General features: G+C 37.8%; 5 protein-coding genes across 7 annotated transcripts; 3 read left to right on the forward strand and 2 right to left on the reverse strand.

The window, feature by feature from the left end:
- The first annotated feature begins 603 nt into the window (after positions 1-603).
- On the forward strand, positions 604-1,844 carry LOC126614498 (small ubiquitin-related modifier 1). Its single transcript, XM_050282173.1, has 3 exons — positions 604-796; positions 1,319-1,468; positions 1,573-1,844. Exons 1-3 carry the CDS (start codon positions 716-718, stop codon positions 1,636-1,638), a joined length of 297 nt encoding a protein of 98 aa, XP_050138130.1. The 5' UTR covers positions 604-715; the 3' UTR covers positions 1,639-1,844.
- A 154-nt stretch (positions 1,845-1,998) lies between these two features.
- Positions 1,999-7,824, forward strand: LOC126614491 (endoglucanase 11-like). Of its 3 annotated transcripts, XM_050282166.1 has the most exons (6): positions 1,999-3,749; positions 5,260-5,391; positions 5,553-5,765; positions 5,921-6,121; positions 6,303-6,557; positions 7,002-7,824. In XM_050282166.1, the coding sequence occupies exons 1-6, from the start codon at positions 3,720-3,722 to the stop codon at positions 7,653-7,655; spliced, it is 1,485 nt and encodes a 494-aa protein (XP_050138123.1). In that variant the 5' UTR covers positions 1,999-3,719; the 3' UTR covers positions 7,656-7,824. The 3 variants fall into 3 exon arrangements, with proteins under 3 accessions (XP_050138123.1, XP_050138122.1, XP_050138124.1); XM_050282165.1 differs by lacking the exon at positions 1,999-3,749 and having other exon boundaries at positions 3,770-5,391; XM_050282167.1 differs by lacking the exon at positions 1,999-3,749 and having other exon boundaries at positions 5,324-5,438.
- Positions 7,825-8,731: 907 nt separating this feature from the next.
- On the reverse strand, positions 8,732-9,397 carry LOC126614495 (histone H3.3-like). Its single transcript, XM_050282171.1, has one exon. The coding sequence runs from the start codon at positions 9,317-9,319 to the stop codon at positions 8,909-8,911; it is 411 nt and encodes a 136-aa protein (XP_050138128.1). The 5' UTR covers positions 9,320-9,397; the 3' UTR covers positions 8,732-8,908.
- A 1,747-nt stretch (positions 9,398-11,144) lies between these two features.
- Positions 11,145-12,117, forward strand: LOC126614494 (uncharacterized). Its single transcript, XM_050282170.1, has 2 exons — positions 11,145-11,635; positions 11,962-12,117. The coding sequence occupies exons 1-2, from the start codon at positions 11,203-11,205 to the stop codon at positions 11,988-11,990; spliced, it is 462 nt and encodes a 153-aa protein (XP_050138127.1). The 5' UTR covers positions 11,145-11,202; the 3' UTR covers positions 11,991-12,117.
- A 6,346-nt stretch (positions 12,118-18,463) lies between these two features.
- LOC126614496 (uncharacterized) lies at positions 18,464-19,718 on the reverse strand. The gene is made up of 2 exons (XM_050282172.1): positions 19,484-19,718; positions 18,464-18,963 (listed from the first exon to the last, which is right to left on the reverse strand). The coding sequence occupies exons 1-2, from the start codon at positions 19,577-19,579 to the stop codon at positions 18,697-18,699; spliced, it is 363 nt and encodes a 120-aa protein (XP_050138129.1). The 5' UTR covers positions 19,580-19,718; the 3' UTR covers positions 18,464-18,696.
- Between the last annotated feature and the right edge of the window lie 3,354 nt (positions 19,719-23,072).

Raw genomic sequence — 23,072 nt, forward strand, 5'->3', positions numbered from 1 at the left:
CATAGTCACTTTTGTTTTTTAAATTAATCTCATCCGTTCAATACTAAATAAATAATTAAATTATACATTAAAAAAATTGTGAATGGTAATAACCATGTCATTATTTATAATGGGCTGAGAGTCAATAGTACCAACTATCACAATTTACTTCTTTTTATTTATTTTTTTAATTTTGTTTAACAAAAGATAGTATCTAAACAAAATTAGTAAGAGAGTGAGCTAAGCCATACTATGGACTTACCATAATAATATGATTCAACTTTGCATTTCGCGTGAATCTAATGTAAGACCTCTTACGTACAAGTAAAGTAGAATATCATTAGATCGTATTACCAAGTGACGGCAATTTACTATTTTAAGTGAATGGTAACTATCATAAGTCTAGTCGTACATCCAAATTCCCTAAATAGGTGATAATGCTCCTAGAGACTACAAGCATTCCAATCCAAACCCAACTGAAGCCCAATTTGAGAGATTAATCTAAAATGGGCCTTAGCTTAAATGAATATGTAAGGCCGAACTAATTGGGCCGAATAATATACAACAGTTGGGTGGAGAGAGAGAGAGAGAGAGAGAGAGAGAGAGGCACAAACTTTGTTATGATTGAATTGTGTTTGGAAGTGGTGGTAGCTCTCTAGGTCTCCCATCTCATAAACACAGTCTCTCTCTCTCTCTCTCTCTGCAGTCGGATCACACAGAGAAGAATCAAAGCAAAATGTCAGGCGTCACGAACCAGGAGGAGGACAAGAAGCCCACCGATCAGGCCGCCCACATCAATCTCAAAGTCAAGGGCCAGGTCCTCTCTCTCTATTAGGGTTTTATTTCTGTTTATGGAAATTTGTGTTAATCTTGATCAACATATACCCTGGAAAATTGGGTTTTGTTTTGTTTTTATGTCTTTGGTTTTGAATGTTTCATCAAGCATGTTTTGTCTTTCCTATGTTTTATGTTTTTATTTTCCCTTGTTAGAATTTTCCCGTATGAGTTAGGATTTGCTATTTTTCCTAAATTTTAGAAATTTTGTGATGTTTGGTATTTTGATATATTTTTTTTAATTTCTTTGCATGTGCCCTTTATTTTTTGATGTGGTGCCTGAAATTACTGTTCAGCATACCTTAAACTGATCCTATTTTCTTAATATTTTAGATATTAGGGATTGTTTTATGAAAGAGGAATTTGATATCAGCCTTGAATGTTTTCTCCTTTTACTTTACAAATTTTTGGAATTTTACGAAGCGTCTTAAGGTTTGCTGACAATGGATACTCTTTGTATGTGATTTATTGCTAATGCTGAGAATATGTTGGTTTGATTATGTAGGATGGGAATGAAGTGTTTTTCAGGATCAAGAGAAGTACCCAGCTGAAGAAGCTTATGAATGCTTACTGCGACAGACAGTCGGTGGAGTTCAACTCCATTGCATTCCTGTTTGATGGCCGTCGTCTCAGAGCCGAGCAGACCCCTGATGAGGTTCGTTTCTTTCTCACTCTCCCGATATGTCAGTATGTGTGTGAATGTTGATTTTGATGTTTGGTTTTTCGAATTCTGACCGACTATTATTTCTTCTCCTGCAGTTGGAAATGGAAGATGGGGATGAAATAGATGCAATGCTGCATCAAACTGGAGGTTCTTTTGCCTAATCAATGAATATGGAAGGTTGTTTTCCTAGTAGACGCTAAGTATGTGTAGACTATCTCGAAGGGCGATGTCTGTACTTTTAGTATCTATCAACGCTACTAGTTGTATTTAAGCTTTATTGCTAGATGTTTGTCAATACTTGGCAATTGTGTGTGTATTAAGTACGGTGTTATGGTTTCAAAGTATATGAGGTATGGTTTCTCCTTTACATTCTCTCTGTGTGTCTTATTCTTTTATTCCTGGCACTAGTATCTGGCTGTTCTTCATGCTACTCGTATTTCTTTTTGTGTGTCTATGGTGGTCTACAGGTTTGTGAATAATGGTTGAAGTTTGATCATGAGGGAGCAGATGGATGCATCTTGAGATGGTCTGCGTGACAAATCCTTGGCTGTCAATTGACTTGTCAAGATGAAATTGTTGCCTGATTTGTCAATTGCTTGTTGAATCTTGAGGATGATCATCGTGGGTGATTAGTGTTGGTTTTGGATACAAGACCATGAATCACATCAAAAATCAACGACATTGTGACACAACTTTGTCGTCATTGACACTTGATGAAGTGTTGTTAGCATTTAATTCGTTCTTAGCTGCTGCTTCACTTTTGTTTTCCAGCCCAGCTTACGTTTTTCGCCCTTTTGCATTAGGAAGCAGTTTGTCCTCTCTAAGCTTCTCTGCTGTCAGGTCATCGTAGGATCATTTAGGGGTTTCTTTAGCTAATCCATTGCATTACTAGACACCAAACAAGCTCTTAAATTTGAGTGTTTTAGTAGTTCTTCTGGTAAAACTTATTGAAATAGTATTTTACCTTTCAATAGCTGTCATAGTACTCTGTTTTTTTGGATGAAATTTGGGGCAACGCCAACTTATTGTTAAAGAGTGCTCTGCCTGTTTGCATTTGCTTGGTATATTTGAGTTGTTTGATGTTCCATCGAAATACTTGAACAGTACACTCTGTTTAACATCGAAATACTTTATGATCTTCCATCTTGCAACTCCTTCTGCACCGCGATTACCAGCTTACGACCATGGATTGTTTTCAAGAAATTAAGGGGTAGAGGGTGGCGGCATCTAACCTGATGGACCGACTGTGATGGTTGCGACATCCCATCAGAAGACCTTGGCTGGCCTATTGCCAAACCAGGGGACCAAAATGTGGAGAGCATATGCAACATTCTACCAAGTTTTCTTTGCTGTGAAATGGAATTTTCTGATCCAACCCTCACCTCTTGTTTTATCTATTCGCTTATTACATATCACGTAAAGGCTGTGGCGAACATTTATTAATTGGTGACGCAAATGAGACTAATTCTTTGTTGAGTTTGAATAGAACCATTGCGGGTGAAAAATTGGTGTGGACGGCACTCTTTTTGTCAACCGATAGGGTAATTTATTAACATCAACAACAAAAATATTTAAGAGTCGGAATGGCTTCAGAGGCATCCCACTCATAACACTCTCTCCCTTAGAACCAAACGTAGCTACATGAAGAAATTTTCATTGTGACCGAAATACGGTGGTACATCACGCTTCTGCAATAATCACTAACTGGAACACGGGTGGACGTCCACCGCTTGATTACTGCACCTTCGAGGATAGAAGCCAGGCCAAGCTGCCAAACACAAGGGTTTGCAAATGGGAAGCAAGGACACGAATGTCATGGATAATCCCTTCTACCCATCTCCGTTGTCTTCCCCTCTCACAACCACATACAACCACCGCATTAGCAAAACCTCGTTCCAAGCATGCAGTCAATCCCGCTCTTACTGTCTTAGCCTCCGATTCCAGAGCCGCTTCTTTCTCTAGAGATGGAGAAACCCCAAACGCAGAGTTTGTGATCTTCCTTGTCATTATCGATGGGGTTTGAAAACTGCTGTCAGATTCTTGTGATGGGACTTGTGATTATGAATAGGGTTTGAATACTGACGGCAACAACAGTCAGTTTCTTCCACCTTTTTTCTCACCCCTTCTCTCTCCTAAGATGGAGGAGGAGTTGGTTCGGCCCCCCCTTGGATTCAGTTTTTGACAGGTGGAAGAAAGCGATAAATCAAAAAAGCAACTGCACATAGCAGTTTCAAACCACACCATGTTCAACTTCCCTCCTGTGGAGTTGCAGGTTTTTATTTCTTCGTTTTATTCTCTTTTTTTTTTTTTTTTGTTCTTTGATTATCTGGCTTATTGTTTTACAAAAATGCCCCTTTAAAAATTAGGAATTGTTATTGGCACTTCAAAATTATCATTCTACACTTTAAACTTTTTATATTTAGAAAGAAAAATATTCTATATTTAGAAAGAAAAATACGAGTGTAGGATGAGATTTTTGAATTGCTAATAACATTCTCTAAAAATTATATCCCTTTTATTTTTATTTTTTATTTGAACAAATAATATTATTTATATTAGGAGTACGCTTAGTAATAATGTTGTTCAAACTCTCAAAGAATCTAAAATCTTTACGAGGAGATGTATCAGTGTATAAACCACGTCCTTCAGTTTGGCTTTCTCCCTCTCCTTCCACTTTTTTTTTTTTTTTTTTTTTTTTTTTTTTTTCACGTTGATTTATTTTCATTTCCCAGGATTTTCCCTTCAGTTGTTCATTTTTTTGTTTGAGGGATTTTATGTTCAAATATTTTAAAGTCTTGGGATACTAAATAAATTTTTAGTTTTTTAATATTAGAGATTAGAGATTAGAGACTAGTAGAGATGTATGGATGTATAAAAAAGAAAAATAGAAAAATGTAAATTTAATTGACATTTGATAATTAATACACTCGTAAAATTATTCAAAAATTATATTTGTAGGATACGTCGGCTTTCCAAATTTAAATGCCCAACCAACGTCTTATAAAACCAACACTGCCTCCAGACACTATGCTACCAAAATCTGGCGAAGAAAATATTTGGGGCACAATTATGCCAGATATTATTACCTGAATTTGGTCAAAACGTTGATTAGGTAAACCTGATTTCGCGTGGGAGCACTTGCATGTATTTAGTCAATTTAAGGCTCAATCAGGAGTTTTTATTTTGTGGAATTTTTTGCTTCTAATTCCTATTTATTATTGATTTAATTTAATTATATTTTAACGACTGTAAATTATTGATAGAAATGAGTTTCATATTATAAGATATGTTCTAATATGTGATTCAGAATCACCTACCAATTTGTGGACACAACTATAATGTTTTTCATTTGTTGAGTATGCATTTTTTTAGTTGAAGCGGTAGAATTTTATTGACATGATTAATCCTAATAGAATCTTTAAAAAGGACATCCGGATAAAGTCCGGGGTTCCAAAATAAATAGAAATCTTGCTTAAAAAATAAAGCCATCATAATCAATTGCTTATAAATTATGATCATTATTCACTCACCTCTTATTGTGTTGTATAAAAAAAAACATGTTGATTTGCTAACTGAACCAATCAAATGGGGGGCATCCATTTAAGCTCGCGTGGTCTTGACCTCACACGAATTGAGCAGGAGTATAAATAGGGGATCCTGTGGGAGGGCTAGGAAGGAAAGAGAGTGAGAAACACAATATTATTACGGAGGTCATGAAGCAAGGTATTGTCCTCCATTGGTTTTCTCTACTCTCCATTTTCACACTCTTTTCCTTGTCTCAGTCCTTCGACTACGGCGAAGCTCTCTCCAAGAGTCTCCTCTACTTTGAGTCCCAACGTTCCGGCCGCTTGCCCCACAACCAACGGGTCACCTGGCGTCACCATTCCGGCCTCAACGATGGCCTAGAACAAGGGGTCAGTCATCCATTTTATCATTACAACTCATCAATCATATTCAACATGTTAGTAGTTCAATTGGTTAGCATTCGTCAATCGTAATTATCGTTTAAATAAGGTGTATACGTGATTGGTGTGATGTATTTTGTTTGGCGTATGTGTTCATGTATATTTTTCAGGTAGACTTGGTGGGAGGGTACTATGATGCTGGTGATAATGTGAAATTTGGTCTGCCAATGGCTTTTACAATAACAATGCTCTCTTGGGGTGTAATTGAGTACGGCAAACAAATGGAGGATGCTGGAGAGTACAATCATGCCTTAGCAGCTATCAAATGGGGGACTGACTATTTCATCAAGGCTCATACTCACCCAAATGTTTTGTGGGCTGAGGTAATAATGAAATAAAACTGTGGAAACATCTCACAGTCTGACTTGTTATTAGAATTTTAAATTAAATGTGGTATAGATTCAGTTTGCAACATAATATTTCAAACTATCAAGAACTTCGAGTCCTTCAATAACTTTATTGCGTATATGATTGTTAGGTTGGCGATGGATCTACTGATCACTACTGTTGGCAAAGGCCGGAGGACATGACGACCTCTCGACAAGCCTACAAGGTTGATGGGAATCATCCCGGATCAGATATTGCCGGTGAGACTGCGGCCGCTACGGCAGCGGCTGCCATTGTGTTTAGGAAAACCAACCCACATTACTCTGGCCTACTTCTACACCATGCACAACAGGTAACATATTTAATTAGTGTGATGTTGCCCTATAGGTTGATATACATCTATGCAAAGGTTGGTGTACTGGTTACCAAAGTATAATGGTATTGGTCAAACTATGCACTTTCAAATATTTTTTACAAATTTATTCAATGTATTGAACATTAATAACTAATCAGGGAATTGGATTTGTTGGCAGTTGTTTGAATTTGGTGACAAATATAGAGGGAAGTATGATGAGAGTATTGAAGTGGTGAAAGGGCACTACACATCTTGGAGTGGTTACATGGATGAGTTGCTTTGGGCAGCTTTGTGGTTGTACAAAGCCACAAACAATGAGGATTATTTGAACTATGTTTTGAACAATGCTCAGTCTCTTGGGGGCACTACTTGGGCCATCAAAGAGTTCAGCTGGGATGTTAAGTATGCTGGTGTTCAAATCATTGCTTCAATGGTAAATAAACTTAACCTTTGCTACGTTTATACACTACAAGAAAAACCGACAATAATCGCTAATATTAGTTTTACATAATGCTATAAACTCTGTACTGGTAAGCAAATAGAGCGGGTAAAAAGCATGTCAGTGGCTAATGGGTTAGCAAATTGTAGGATTTTACACAACGCATTTTGTGAAAATATCGATTGTCAATTTTTCTTGTATTGCTAAAAAAAAATTATAATAAGTTTATGTGCATAGATTTTCATGAACCAATTATGTATTGTGAAGCTCATAATGCAACATCGCCTCACCGCAAATATTGCATCTAAGACTCCCAGTTACTTACGCCGACGAGCTTTGGGATCCTCTATTATAGATGTGATTTACCATGTGATTTGTAATATTTACAAATATTTAACTTGATGGTTTCAATTCTCTCACATACGTTTTCTTTTCCAGTTTCTAAAGGAAGAGAAGCACAAGCAACACATGCATCTACTGCAACAGTACCGTTCTAAAGCAGAGTTTTACATGTGTGCTTGCCTTGACAAAAACAATGTAACCAACGTGCAACGCACCCCAGGAGGATTATTGTACATCCGCCAATGGAACAACATGCAATACGTTTCAAACGCAGCGTTTTTACTCACAATATACTCTGATTACATCCAAGCCGCTCATCACAATCTTACTTGCGACAAGGGACAGGTGGGCCCACAAGAAATCTTATCGTTTACCAAATCACAGGTTGATTACATTCTGGGGTCCAATCCAATGGGCATGAGCTACTTGGTTGGGTATGGACCAAAATACCCTCGAAGGCTGCACCACAGAGGAGCATCCATTGATTCGTATAAGAAAAACAAGGGTTTCATTGGGTGCACTCAGGGGTACCATAACTGGTATGGGAGGCAGGGTCCAAACCCTAACGTGCTTGTTGGGGCACTGGTTGGTGGGCCCGATGGCAACGATGGATTCAGAGATGAAAGGTGGAATTACATGCAGACTGAGGCATGCACTTATAACACTGCAACATTAGTGGGAGTTCTTGCTAAATTGAATGGATTAGAAGGTGATTATCTGTCTAATCAACCATTAATAGCTTCAAGCTAGCTAGTTAATAAGATGTGTATGTATGAAAATGTCTTTCAATTGGTCTCATAGTTTTGATAAACAACTCAACATACAGTGCTATATCAATGTATAATCATATATACTTGGAAAAAAAAATGTATAACTATATATACAAAGAAGCAAATACAATGAGGAATGAATTAACGAAGTTTTGACGTTAAATTTCAGCACAATAAAAGCTAGTCACTAGATGCGAAAATTACAAATAGGTATCAAAATCTACCACAAATATATATGTAACGTCATTATATTCATTTGAGTCGCATATAAGGCCTTTCTTCTACCAAATTGAGACAACTAATATTAGATCTAATGCTACTCAATCTAGTTGTCAATTGAATGAAACAAACATTTCTTCACAACAAAGATAATGTGGTTGTAAGAATGATAGCACAAACTCAATAAGCTGGAGGATAACTTATGATATCAACGGATTTTAGATTCAACTCAAACTTCCAAGATTTTGGTTGGTCTTTGTTCTTCTTGTGCTTCCTCACTGATTTGGCCTTCATGTATTTGATTTGAGCAGAATTAATATGTTTTAATTTTTTATGTCAGTTACTGACCTTTTTGTACCAACTTATGAGAATGCAAAGGTGAAAATAGGTGCAGTGTTTACCTAGTGGCGGAAAGTGTTTATGTCTATGATTTGTGGTGTGGGTTCGATCCTAACCAATTCTCCTCCCTCTTAATTGCTAACTATTTAACCTACTAACACAATCTTTCTCGGCAAAAATGAAAACAACATCATCATGCAGCAGAGCAGCATAATTAACCATATGTAGGGATTTCAACCAAACGAGTCCTTAATATTTTTGAATTTCTTTAGCATTTTATTTTATTTTCTTATCCTAACGTCTCCGCACTAAGAGCTCCCGGCGACAATAGAGGAATCAACCGCCTGCCGCGAAGGGGCGGCTTTCAATTTTCTAATTTCAATTATTTTCCAATTAAATTATATAACAGGAATTTGAATAGAATGTAGTTGAGGATAGGGATGAAACTGGTTAAAGAGATTATGGTTTTGTTTAAAAAAAAAAAAAAACACAACTGCATTTATCAAGTGGATTAGAACTTAGAAGAGGTTCAACCACAATTGCAATTGCAACCAAAGAAAACAAGTCTTGAATTCTTAAAGATTACAAATTAACCAGACAAATTATAAACCTTAAAAACAAAACATATTCTTCTAGTCCAAATCAAATCAAATCTTGCTTCAATCTCTTCCTTCCTTAAGCCCTCTCGCCCCGGATTCTCCTGGCAAGCTGGACATCCTTGGGCATGATCGTGACGCGCCTGGCATGAATGGCGCACAGGTTAGTGTCCTCAAACAACCCAACAAGGTACGCCTCCGCAGCCTCCTGCAGTGCAAACACAGCGTGGCTCTGGAAACGCAGATCCGTCATGAAGTCCTGCGCTATCTCACGAACCAGCCTCTGGAACGGCAGCTTCCTGATCAGAAGCTCTGTGCTCTTCTGGTACTTGCGGATTTCACGAAGAGCGACTGTTCCAGGGCGGTATCTGTGCGGCTTCTTCACGCCTCCGGTGGTTGGGGCGGCTTTCCTATATATCGTGGCCGCAAGTTGCTTCCTTGGAGCCTTGCCTCCGGTGGACTTGCGAGCAGTTTGCTTTGTACGGGCCATCTCGAAAATCGAAATTAGGTTTGGAGAAGATAGGAGATTCTGTTCTCAGAAACTTAGGTCGCACCTGTCGCTGTGTTTCGTCCGTGCGTAAACTATATATAGTGCTCAAAGAGGCGGTGGAGTCGTGGGACGCCTCGTTTCACATTTACATTTTTGTCGCGCTTTCTGATCAAATGGTCATTATATCCGCCTGTTGTGTTTTTTACGACCCTTAATTAACGAATGGGATGTCATCTTTTGCCTGTGCCACGGATTGTGAAACTAAAACAGTCGCCTCTTATTGGTTCAACCTTTCCATGCACCCTCCCCATCCAACCCAAGTTTAACAAGACTCCACTTGGTTTAAAAGCGAATTAGGTTGTTGGATTCTTTGGAGGTTCTAGATTCATCTCCGAGGTAATAAGATCAGCGCTTTCGTATTAGATGGATGTGTCAATGTGACGAGGAAAGCATGAAAGGCTGGGATGATGAGAGAGAGCTATTGTGTTCATAGAGGATCATCCTAGATCTGCAGGAACGAGTAATTTCGGCTGATGACATGGGTCGAAATTGCAGGGAGGTGTAAAACGGAAATGCTGGATCTTCATATCAATGTAGATGAAGAAGAATTTTTCCAGACTCCGTCAGTACCATTTTGCGTCTCTAAGGACTCTACTGTTGCACCTTCAGTTCTGTAGTTCCTAATAAGCCCTCCACATTTTCCTCTAGTCTGGAATGCTTGGACTTGAGATATGTCGAGACAAGAATAAATTCATGTTTATGCTTTTAGTTTGGTTTGAAATGTTTGTCTATTGAAGGAAGGACCTCCGGTTACTTATGACTACTCTTCATTAGGGTTTTATCTAGTTAATAGCTGTCTATTTTTCTTCTTGATCTTATCATCTTGTGTAAGGGTCTTATCTCCTCATTTCAAGGAAGATTAGTGTGGCCTTATGTCGGCTGCTTTGCATGATTTAAGGAGATTAGTGTGGCTCCCTATGTCTCAATTAGCTGTCTTGCATGATTTAAGGAGATTAGTGTGGCATCCTATGCTGGCTATCGTGAGTGTTGAGTGCAGTTTGCAACTCACTCAAACTCTTCTATATATTTTGTGTAACCTTTGGATGCTGGTTGATATAATGAAAACCACAAACTTCAACATGGTATCAGAGCGGACATCATTCTGAGCCTGTTCTGTATATCGAAACTGCTGTGTTTATTTTATTTTTTTTCAAAAACAATGGCAGATGGAAGTCTAGAGGATGTAAGCATCATTGCTTCTTCTTCTATAAGCGCGTCTGAAATGGATATCAATCCAAACCAACGTCTCAGTTCAGTGTTATTGAATGAGTTTAATTATTTGCCATGGGCAAGGGCTGCCAGTCTTGCTCTCAGTGGAAGATCCAAACTAGGTTTCATCAATGGCAGTCAACCTGCACCAGATGCTTCTTCTCCAGAATTTGGAGGGTGGCTATGTAAAGATCAATTGGTCATGTCATGGTTGTTAAATTCTATGGAAAGGAAGGTTGCTGAAATCTTCAGCTATTCTGAGTCGTCTCTCATTCTTTGGACCACCGTGAAGGAGATGTATGGCAATCAAAACAATGCAGCTCGCATCTTTCAACTCAAGAAGGATATCTCCAATATACAGCAAGAAGGTAAAAGCTTTGTTCAACATCTTGGTTCCTTGAGAAGCATGTGGAATGAGTTAGATGTGTACAGGCCTCACACAACTGATTCCTCAGTGCTCCTTAAAAGAACTGAAGAAGATAAAATTTTTCAATTATTGTCTAGCTTAAGCTCAGAATATGAGGATTTGAGAAGTCACATTCTCACCCCCGGAGCTACCATCCTTCACTAGTGTCTGTGCAACTATCCAACGTGAGGAAGTAAGGAGAAAAGTCATGAACAATGGTATAAAAACCAACGTGACAGAAGCTAGGGCTTACCTAACAAATGAAAAAAGGTATAAAGGGAAAAACCCTCATTTGAAGTGTCTACATTGTGACAACATCGGGCATGTGAGAGACAAGTGCTGGATCCTACATCCAGAACTCAAACCTGACTTCATGAAGGATAAATCCGCACCAAAGACAAGTCGAGCATACCCTCGTGCCAACACTGCAACATCTTCATCTATCAACAGTTTCGATACCTATCAACAGTTTACTGCAAATCCTGCCACCCTGTTAAATGAGTTCGCAACGTATCTCCAACAAAAGAAGGGAAGAGATGAGGGATCTGTTGATCATGAAGATGGAAGTACTACTGCATTGATGGGCAAATTTGTAGGTTTTTTAGCTGATGCTGATTGTGTACCTCAGACAGACTTGAAAGGTATTATAACTGCTTTCCAAACTGCTCTTAAAATAAATGAGTTACATGATTTTTGGGTTGTAGATTCTGGTGCCACAGACCATATGACAAATCAAATGTCAAAGTTACATAAATTTGAGAAACTACATAATCCTTCACATGTATCTGTTGCTAATGGTGAAGGTGCTAGGATTGTAGGAAAGGGAAAAATTCACCTGATATCAGATCAAATAGAGTCTATGGCCCTATATGTCCCATCTTTTCCTTTTCAACTTCTCTCAGTGGGAAGAATCACAAATTCCTTAAATTGTTTGGCCATTTTTTCACCAAAAACTGTCATTTTTCAGGATTGTATAACCAAGAGGACGATTGGTGAGGGGTTTTACAGTGATGGTCTCTATTACATATCGAAAAACTCTTCCTGTGGGTTTCATGCCAAGTCAAAGTCCATCCATACCTCCATTCAAAAGGCCTCATTATGGCACCAACGACTAGCCTATCCATCTCAACCTATCTTGTCCACCTTATTTCCTGATTTAGGCAAAGAATCAACCCACTGTGAAACTTGCCATTTGTCAAAGGCAACAAGACTACCTCTAGGGTATTCGATGTCTAGAGTTTTTCACCTTTTTGCGCTTGTACACTCTGATATATGGGGACCAACAAGTGAATCTTTTGATGGTTATAAATATTTCATAACTTTTGTTGATGATTATTCAAGAACCACCTGGTTATATTTGTTAAAATAAAAAAGTGAGGTGATGGAAGTGTTTAAGGACTTTCACAACCTTGTTAAAAATCATTTTTCTTCTCAAATCAAAACCCTAAGGTCTGATAATGGCACCGAATACATGTCCCAAGTCATGACTCAATATTTGAGTAACAATGGCATCATACATCAAACTAGTTGTGTTGGCACACCCCAACAAAATGGTGTTGCCTAGAGGAAAAACCGTGATCTCCTTGAAAAAACTAGGGCATTGATGTTACAAATGAATGTACCAAAACGTTTTTGGTCTCAAAGCGTCATGATAGCAGCTTACCTGATCAACAGGTTACCTAGTAGGGTTTTGGGGTTCAAATCTCCAATAGAGATAGTCAAGAACAGAAAGGTGGACTTGTCTCACCTTAAAGTCTTTGGATGCATCTGTTTTGTTCATGTTCAGCCCTTACATCGAGACAAACTTGATCCTAGGGCAACTAAATGCATTTTTCTTGGCTACTCGTCCACACAAAAAGGGTATAAGTGTTACAATCCACAACTTAAGAGATTAATTGTTTCAAAGGATGTTCAATTTCATGAAACTAATTCTTATTACAGTAAGTCTCTGGATAGTACAAGTCAGGGGGAGATTAGCTTGGACATGTTTCCACTGCCAAGGACTGAGATACCCAACAATGTGGGTGATCAACCTCACACGATGGATCTTGTGGCCCCAAATCCACCGGCTCCATATGACAACAACAACATGCCTGTGGAAGATGAAGCTCTACACAGTATTCATCTTGAAGAATCCTTAGAGGAGTCTCTTCCTATCATACCTCGATGAAATCCAACTCGTGAGAGGCACCCACCAGCAAGATTGCAAGATTTTGTTACGTACAAGCCCAAACACCCTTTATCCAACTACTGTTCTTACCAAAAGTTGTCACCTAATTATACTGCCTATTTGAGTAATATATCTGCACATGAAGAGCCTCAATTATTTCAAGAAGCTAACCAATCACAGGTGTGGAAGCAAGCCATGCAGGATGAATTGCATGCACTCGATCAACATAAAACCTGGAGCATTGTGCCACTGCCCAAAGGAAAGAAAATAGTAGGCTGCAGGTGGATATACAAGATTAAATTCAACTTGGATGGGTCTATAGAAAGACACAAGGCACGATTAGTGGCCCGGGGCTTCACTCAAACATTTGATGTGGATTACAAGGAAACCTTTGCCCCGGTTGCAAAGATGAACACAGTGCGTGTAATCTTGTCCGTGGCTGTCAACAAAGGATGGCCTATGTATCAAATGGATGTAAAAAATGCCTTCTTACATGGTGAGCTTGAAGAAGACGTCTACATGAGATTACCACCGGGTCACTCTCAAAGTCATAAATAGGATGTTGTGTTTAAACTGCACAAATCAATTTATGGCCTTAAACAATCACCGAGAGCTTGGTATGCTAAGCTTAGTTCAGTCCTTATCAGTGTTGGTTTTGGAAGAACCAATGCGGACTCTTCTTTATTTTTACGCTCAGGCACTGCTGGTACATTGGTTGTTCTTGTGTATGTTGATGACTTGATCATCACCGGAGATAACCCTGAAGAAATCAAAGAACTCAAGCATTCTCTTCAGCAACGCTTTGCAATAAAAGATCTTGGTGTATTGAGATACTTCCTTGGCATCGAAATGGCTACCTCTCACAAGGGCTTATTCCTTAACCAGCGCAAATATGTTCTTGATCTCCTTAAGGAAGCAAACATGAGTGATGCTAAACCGGTCCCTACACCTCTCGACATTAAACTTAAGCTCAGCTTAGAGGGTCAACCTCTTCCGAACATAAGCTATTATCAGCGGTTGGTTGGTAAGTTGATATATCTGACCATCACAAGGCCCGACATTACGTATGCTGTCAATATTGTTAGCCAATTTATGCACTCTCCCACGATGGAACACTTTAACCTGGTCAAAAGGATACTTCGGTATCTAAAAGGTTCTGTTGGACGTGGTATAATCATGAAGAACAATGCAAGCACTCAGATTACAGGTTATTGTGATGCAGATTGGGCTGGCAATTCCATTGATCGTAAGTCTACAACGGGATATTGCACGTTTGTGGGAGGCAACCTAGTCTCATGGAAAAGCAAAAAACAGATTGTCGTTGCAAGATCCAGTGCTGAGGCAGAATATCGGGCCATGGCATCTACTGCGTGTGAACTAATTTGGCTCAAAGGTTTACTGTGTGACTTAGGTGTTTTCAATCATCAATCCATGTCTCTTTTATGTGACAATCAGGCTGCAATGCACATTGCTTCCAACCCAGTTTTTCACGAGAGAACCAAGCACATTGAAGTCGATTGTCACTATGTTCGTACACAAGTTCAATCTCAGGTTATCCAAAAGCATTTTGTAAGGAGCTCGGATCAACTTGCGGACCTATTCACCAAATCCTTGGCCTCTCATCAATTTCAGCTTCTCCTTGGCAAGCTTGGATCCATCAACCTTTTGGATCCAGCTTGAGGGGGAGTATTGAAGGAAGGACCTCTGGTTACTTATGACTACTCTTCATTAGGGTTTTATCTAGTTAATAACTGTCTATTTTTCTTCTTGATCTTATCATCTTGTGTAAGGGTCTTATCTCCTCATTTCAAGGAAGATTAGTGTGGCCCTATGTCAGCTGCTTTGCATGATTTAAGGAGATTAGTGTGGCTCCCTATGTCTCAATTAGCTGTCTTGCATGATTTAAGGAGATTAGTGTGGCATCCTATGCTGGCTGTCGTGAGTGTTGAGTGCAGTTTGCAACTCACTCAAACTCTTCTATATATTTTGTGTAACCTTTGGATGCTGGTTGATATAATGAAAACCATAAACTTCAACAGGAATGCTTTGCAAAACTTTGAGAGCTTTAGGAAACTGACAAACATGGTTGAACTGTAAACCATAATGATTAAGAATCTTTCAATCGACTGGATTACCAAAATATAACTATACCATTCGTATTGATTTTTGGGTTTCTTCCTTATTCTATTAAGTTTTGTGTTTATAACTTGTATGTTCTGGCTAAGGGAGGTTCCATGCCAGCACCAGAGAATGTTTCTTACTTGTGTTTGCAGATTATCTGTTGGGAAATTTTATTTAAACCCATTTAACTTCTTTTAACACCCAACTTAAATTTTAAATGTTAATTGTCTATTTCATCCTATTGCATAATTACTATTAAGTACAAAATGAAATTAATAATAAAACTCAAATTTATCAATAAACCCAAACACTGTAATTAAATTAAACCCTACGATCACTCTTTGTTAATCCTAAATTAAACCCAAACACTATTGCTCTGATATTTATCTTATTTGTATTACTTGGAAGGCTAATTTTCTCTTTACTCGGGAAGATGTTGAAGACAAATATATTCCTGGAGGCACAACCAATGTAACTCTAACAGAAAAGAATGAAACTAAAAGAAAGAAGGTAAAAATTTTGAAGCTTAAACTTTTCTCTGTAATATTTTAGGCACTAACTTCTGTGACATTCCCAGGTTTCTGTTGTTGATAATGTTCGCTGGAAGGAACTTGGAGCTCTTGTAGCAGTCTGGCTTGTAATACTTGCATTGCAGATTGCTAAGGTTTTTATCTAGTGTCATACGTAGTCGGTTTTCCTCACCGAATCTTTCCATTTGGAGTCTCCTTCACTTCTTTGCATAAAGAAATTAGATTAACGTGAATCTTACTTGTCGGTGCAGACTTATGTGAAGAAATGTTCTGGAACATATTGGTTGATAGAACTCTTGCAGTTACATACATCTTCCATGCTTCTTGTACCAGGAAAAGAAAAACTTCTTTGTGCTTGCAGATAGCCAGAAATATGACCAAAATGAGACTCCCATTGATGGAATTTTTTCTTGTCGTATAAATTAGATTCCGGTGGCTATTGGAGTAACTTCATATCAGGCAGTTAATCTGTACAAAGGGCGCAGAGTAATTGCATCGAAGGAAGAAGCAAGCACAAAGTGGCCAGTTTACAAGCTTATTGCATATTGCGCTGGTGGCATAGCAGTTGGTATCCTTGGTGGATTGCTTGGCCTTGGCGGAACATTCATGTTAGGTCCCCTTTTTTTTGGAGATGGGAAAGCAAGTCAGTGCAAAGATAAATCCACATATTGAACTGGGTTTATGGGGGTATATTAGGTATTAAATTTGGGTTTAAAGAGATATTAATAGTTTAGTTAAAAATTAAATGGGTTAAAAGAGTAAGTTGGGTGTAGAAATATGTTAGATGGGTTTAAATAAAATTTCCCTTATCTGTTTCGTGATAACCTAATCCCGGCAGTGGTATCTCTTTTTAAACTATTGCCTAATTTGAGTACTTTGGAGATAATATCTTCGGATGGTGGGAAGCCGACGCAAGTAAAAGTCTGAACTCCCTCTCTCTCTCTCTCTCCCTCTCTCTCTCATTTTTCCGTTACTCCTTTCTGGAATCAGATGTAAATGATTAACCAAAGAAATCTAATGTTATAAAGATGGTCAATATAAAATCAAGAGGATGTCCAAGGGCAGGGTTGTGTTTGAGGAATCATAATGTACTACTAGTTGACCCTAGAGTGGACACGGCTTATCGCTTATGTGTGAACTGTAAGAATAAGGTTGAAAATTAGACAGAAAAATGACTTTGAGGCACGTTAATACGTTTTCCTTAAAGTGATATTTGTCCCCAATATGAGTTTGCTAACGAGTCTAAAGCAAATCACTTCCAGGATACAACAAAGTTTGGAATTTTAGTTTAGCCAGAACTGAAATTCGCTTAAAATCTTCTAAAAAGAAACCGTATGATTTTGATGGAGAGAAAGAGGACAAGAAACTATTGTTTGAAGAATTGTATATAATATGCAGCCAACATGGGCTATTTATAGATAATATGAAACCCTTTGAAGATGGATCAAAGTGTGCATATAAAAGTCATGTTTTTTCATGCATCATTACCATCGAATGGATGCATCTTTTAATCAAAGTCGCACCTGCTACATCCTTCATTTTCTGATTTCATAGCAAGGGACATATCCCTTAGTTGTGCTTCTTCATCCAAGAGATATGGAACTACAGTCATGTTTCTTCACAAAAAAAGACATGGAACTGCCGTCTGCAGCCATGCACCTTTTACTAAAAGACACAGCACTGCAGCAGAAACATGGAACTGTAGCTATGCCTTTTGGCAAAAGACACGGCATTGCTGCCTTCTCCCACTATGCACGCAACTTCATATAAATATACTAACATGAACCATTTCCAGAAATCTCGTGGTTCCTCCCCATCAGTTTGACAAGCCTGGCTCAGAAATCTGTGTATACAACTGGTTATACCCCAGAGTTTGCCCTACTCACGCCATTTAAATCGTCCAAAAAACAGTAAGGCAAGAAACTGTAACTTTGAGGAAGGTGGCGTACATTGTGCTGAAGGAAGATTCCAGTACGAAAGTAGGGTGGCAATTCCGAACAGACATGGTAACACGATTAAACTCAATTAACGTACTGACATAAGTTTTCTTTTTTATGGATATTTTTTAATTGATTTACATGTTGATCACAACAGGAATACGAGATAAGATATAAATAGTAACTCGAACACGACCTGATTGCCACCTACATATATACAGCAAGTTGAGAAACAAAATGTACTCGTTATTTCAGGGTTTTTTGTTTTAGGTTTAACTTCCCAACCTTTTGGGTTGATTTTACACACACCTCAATTTCTTAAAACATTTTAAATAACGAATCCAATGTTTTGAAAATTAAACATCCATGAAATCACAAGCATTAAGTGAATGCTATCATAGGGAAAACAAATATTATTGAAGCTATTTTTCACTTATCTTGATCTTTTAAGATCTAAGTTCCTAAACCAACCCCTTTTAGCCACCAAAATTGCTTGACAAATCGATTTAGTTATTCAGCCAATTTGCACCTAAAATTGCTTGACAAAACAATTTATATATATTCAGATCTCCATAAATATCGTAAGAGTTCATACCCACTTTAATATTTGTCCGTGACCTAGTAAATGTATGATTTTTAAAATGTAAGATAGTTATGTGAAACATTTTAAACGATTTTCAATTTAGGATCAATTTGAAATCACAGTTGTCGTACTTAACCCTTTTTTTATTGCTTAACCCTTCGTTTTATTGCTCAAATTATAGCAAGGTGTACAGAAACAACTATACTTGGCGCTTGGTGACTCTCTTACGTAAAAAACCTACTACATTACATAGTTTTGAAACACAAATAAGGTAGCTCTCTGCCTCTGTTTCTTTTCGGATGCAAATTATACATGAATAGCAGACATAATATGATTTAATTAGACAAATAAAATGTTTAATTTAGTCGTCATGTGGCCTCCCTTTGTAGTCATCCCCGGGCTCATGTTCCTTGTACCTATTCTTGACAGAGTCGACGTTAGAGTCACCCACGGTAGCTTCCTCTGTTCCATCGTATGTCTTCTCCACTGTCTGGCTGGCCACATCTTGCTCCGCCGCCTTCAGCTTCTCCTCGGCCATTCTCTTGAACTCCTCAGCCATAGAAGGTGCTCTCTCTTCTATATCTATGTTGCCGTCGTGCTCTCCCTTGCTCCCTTGGCTGCTATATCTCTGAATTCAAAATTCAGATAGCATAGCAATCAAGTCCCAATTCCAACACTGACCAAAATGAAAAGTGCCAATTCCAATTGATTCACTCAATCATATATAGTACAAATATCACCACTCAATGAATGTTATCTTATTTTGATTCAAAATGTACTTTTTCTTTCAATTCGAAATGTATTATAATTCATAAAATTTGAATTCAGAACCTGTTACAATAAACCAAAGAATATTGAAATAGTACAAGTTGTTTTGGCATTTCGCCTCATGCACTTTTTTTTGTTTAAAGATGTAAAATCAACGAAGAATTAACATAGATTGAATAAATTAGAAAAATCGACAAAAATAAAGAGGAAAGTGCAGAATAAGAAAACACGAAGTTCAAATCATTTCCTTATTAAGTAATTTGTTAAAAAAAGTACAAATTATAGCTCAATTAAATCAATTAGTTACTTTGACCTAAAACATGTGTGTAAATCATTCATAATTTATAAAGTAAATGAACAAGTGATGAAACGAAACTAACCTGCTTGGTTGAATAATGACATGCTGCTAATGACTTCAAAACTGTGGATCTTGATCTTGATGGGAAGGTGTGGAGAGTAAAAATATGGCCTGCCATCTTGAAGTCGAACACACTAACTAGCTTTTGATGTATTGATTTTCCAGATTGCAATACAAGGAGAAGGAAAGGAAGTGCCAATATATGGATAAAGGTCAGAAATGCAATGACAATAATGCAGAGGTAAATGCCAATACACGCGTCTTCTCTTTTGAGTCATGTCAGTGATTTATATAGAGACGTGGTCCTGTGTAAATTTGCCATGTCATTTGAGGCATGCAAACGTTGTGACATCTTTTGTTTCCCTTGGGATGTGTAGAAATTTGGTCTCTCTGTTGAATGGTGATCAGAGGATTAACAACACTTTGTATGAAAATATCTTAACCAATACATTGCCCCACCTGTTGTAAACATTGGTGGATGACCACTAAATGATGTAATGGATGACTATATCAACCACTTTAGAGTATTGTAGCTTAGCTGGCAGCAAGGCAGTAAACTATCATCTGTGCCTATAAAAGGGAATGTTGAGGATGAGAGAAAATACATAGAAGTAAGAAGTTCACGGAAGAGGAAAACAGAAAAGAGAGGAAGAGAAGAGAAGATAATAGAAATAGTCATCTTTGTACTCCTATTATTCTAAATTATAATGAAAACATCACTGCTGTCTCAAGGACGTACTTCGGTCACATTGACTGTAGAGAAATCTCTTAAATTTTGTGTCTTGTTTCATTTATTCCACTGCACACACTATCGATTTTACAACACGTTATCAGCACGAGAAGCTCTCGTGTTAGTGGAAAACACAACGCCATAAATCCGGTAAAGCATTACCTACCTTTCACCTCTGTTAGCTAAAATCTCACAGAATAAAAGGTATGTCTATTTTTCATCTCTCCCATCGCGCCAGAAGCGCCCTACCGAATTCCGGTGAGAATTGAAATTTACGACCTATAGTTGTCACGAGACAAGAAAACTCGTACCAGACAACTGGTTTCCAGATATCCAGAAGAATCTCATCAGACTTGGAAACCCAGATCGCGTCATTTTCAACGGATCTCGAGAACTCCCATGAATACTCAGTTGTCTGAGATGGTGATGGCATGACTGACTTCACGCATGCCTCCCTCTCTTGTACCTCCATGAACCCCGTTGTCATCTATGTTCCTGTATGGAGGTTCTTGCTTCGCGATGCCATATTCTCTGGGCCATGCAAAGAAAAATGAAGAAAACAAGGGGATGGGAAATGGTACAAGATGCGTATGAACCAAAGGAGATACCTCCTGGCTCAGCAGCTCCACCCTCTACCCTGAACTATGTATTTCCACCATCTTCGGTTTACAATGCTGGGGTTATGCGCATGGAACTTTTCTGCACCCCACTAAACAAAAGGTGACAAGAAAAGTAATAATAACAAAAGAAAAAAAAAAAAAAGGAGAGATGATGCATCTGCACCATCTAAATAATAAAATAAAAATAAAAAAGGGGAAAAGTCTTTGAATGGTGCACGACACCATGTGGAAAAAGAAAAAAAATAAAAAATAATAATAAAGTTGATAGTGGGAAGTTGATGGGACCATCACCATTATGAAAAGAAAGAAGAAAAATATATATTTATTTATGTGAATGGTGTTGACTTAAAATCATTTCACAAGTTCTATTTACTTTAAAGCAATCTATTTACTATGGACAATATTATTGCCTACTGCTTTAAGTTTTGATTTATGTGAATGGTGCTGAATTAAAGCCCTTGTCACAAACTTTATTTTACTTAAATGCAATTTATTCAACATGACTGGAATTACCGCCTATTGCTTTAATTTATTTATTGTACTTCTCTTTTGTTACGATGAGTATATACAGGACCTGAAGTTCCTTGATTAGATCAGAACCTACAGTTTCTTGATCCTCATCATATAAAATGATTAGACCCGAAGTTTCATCATACAAAAAGATCGGGCATAAAGTCCCTTGATCCTTAAGATCAGGACATGAAGTTCCTTAATGAGTACTGTAAGTTTGAAGTGCTGCAGTGCCTCAACTTAATTGTAATAAAAGCTATAAGAGTCTTAGTCTACAGACTATTAAATAAGGACTAGAAGTTCCTCATGTCCATACTCAAAATGGTTTAGCAGAAATATTTATTAAGCAGATGAAATTGATTACCCGCGCTCTGCTCATGAAAACAAAATTGTCAAGTTTTCTACATGGTGACATGTCATGATGCATTATTACTTTGGTTTGAGACATGTTGCCAACCATCAATACTTCTCAGTACAACTCGTGTTTGGGTACCAGCCAAACATTATACATTTACTAGTTTTTGATTGTGTTATCTATGTGCCTATTGCACTACCACAATGTACTAAAATGAGGCATTATCGCGGATCAGACATTGATGTTGAACACTATCTATCATTCAATATTTAGAACCCTTGACTGGGGATATGTTTACCGCGTGGTTTGTAGACTGTCATTTTGATAAGACAATTTTCCCGCCGTTAGGGGGATAAAATATCGTTCCAGAAGAACAATGAGAAAATATCATTCCAGAAGAATGATGAGAAAAGACCGTTCCAGAAGAACGAAGAGAATTTGTCTTATTTTGATTCATGAAGCAATCAACATTAATGAATGATGCAACGATGTATCAATCAAATGCCAGATGCATTTAATGATGCAACAAAAGTGATGAAATCACATATATTTGCTGCAAATGTGCCTACAAAAATTGATGTCCTCATTGGACAATATTGTAAGGCAGCAAATGATTTATCTGTTGTACGCCTGAAGTGTGGCAAACCTTTAGACTCAAAAGGTTTAGTCATTTGAAAGAAGAAGAATATGGCACTACTGAACTATTGCATTCCTTAAGCATACCTGTTGCATGCCAGAAGCATGATAGTCGCCGCATGGATATACATCCTAGAAAGGACAATCCGTTAACATGGGAATGTTGATGTCTCATGCATGAAGCATGATAGACGTATAGGTTCCAATGACTCAACTCCGGGAAGTGGAGATTAAAATGCAAGCTCTATAACGCTCAAGAAGAGGTTATGATCCGCATTCTCTAAACTATGACTATCCTGGAAGAGATAGTATAATGCCCTTGAAAAGACAATGGATATACAAAAGAAATGAAAAACTTTTATGCATGCGCATGCACATGAGAATATGGGATCATAAATTGATGATAACCAATGGTAATTTTGGTTTTTATAATTAGCTACTAAATTCATCAATGAGCTGTGTTGATATTGAGTCCCGTTCTTTTTCCATCAACAAAATTTATTGGTCAAAAATGGAGAAAGGCAATTCCATTACAATTTTGTAAGAACGTGGAAAAATGGACCTATGTACTTCAATATAATACAAATAGCCAAAAGATGTTGAACCAAGGAGGTTACATTGGACATTTGTAATACAATAACATACACTCACATGATATAACACAAGGTTACTAATTGAAACCTGAAATTATACTCTTATAAACGAGTTCATATGAATGGAGAATTATATACTAAGGGTTGTGAATCGCCCACATCATATC

Source organism: Malus sylvestris, chromosome 3 (assembly GCF_916048215.2).
Source record: "Malus sylvestris chromosome 3, drMalSylv7.2, whole genome shotgun sequence".
NCBI classification, from domain to species: domain Eukaryota; kingdom Viridiplantae; phylum Streptophyta; class Magnoliopsida; order Rosales; family Rosaceae; genus Malus; species Malus sylvestris.

Coding starts and splice junctions, on each gene's coding strand:
- LOC126614498 (XM_050282173.1), top strand. CDS start 716: ATGTCAGGCGTCACGAACCAGGAGGAGGACAAGAAGCCCACCGATCAG. Junction 797..1,318: donor ATCTCAAAGTCAAGGGCCAG/GTCCTCTCTCTC, acceptor TTGATTATGTAG/GATGGGAATGAAGTGTTTTT. Junction 1,469..1,572: donor CCGAGCAGACCCCTGATGAG/GTTCGTTTCTTT, acceptor CTTCTCCTGCAG/TTGGAAATGGAAGATGGGGA.
- LOC126614491 (XM_050282165.1), top strand. CDS start 5,191: ATGAAGCAAGGTATTGTCCTCCATTGGTTTTCTCTACTCTCCATTTTC. Junction 5,766..5,920: donor CAAATGTTTTGTGGGCTGAG/GTAATAATGAAA, acceptor TATGATTGTTAG/GTTGGCGATGGATCTACTGA. Junction 6,558..7,001: donor TTCAAATCATTGCTTCAATG/GTAAATAAACTT, acceptor TTTCTTTTCCAG/TTTCTAAAGGAAGAGAAGCA.
- LOC126614495 (XM_050282171.1), bottom strand. CDS start 9,319: ATGGCCCGTACAAAGCAAACTGCTCGCAAGTCCACCGGAGGCAAGGCT.
- LOC126614494 (XM_050282170.1), top strand. CDS start 11,203: ATGAACAATGGTATAAAAACCAACGTGACAGAAGCTAGGGCTTACCTA. Junction 11,636..11,961: donor ACCTCAGACAGACTTGAAAG/GTATTATAACTG, acceptor GTCATTTTTCAG/GATTGTATAACCAAGAGGAC.
- LOC126614496 (XM_050282172.1), bottom strand. CDS start 19,579: ATGGCAGGCCATATTTTTACTCTCCACACCTTCCCATCAAGATCAAGA. Junction 18,964..19,483: donor GTCATTATTCAACCAAGCAG/GTTAGTTTCGTT, acceptor TTTTGAATTCAG/AGATATAGCAGCCAAGGGAG.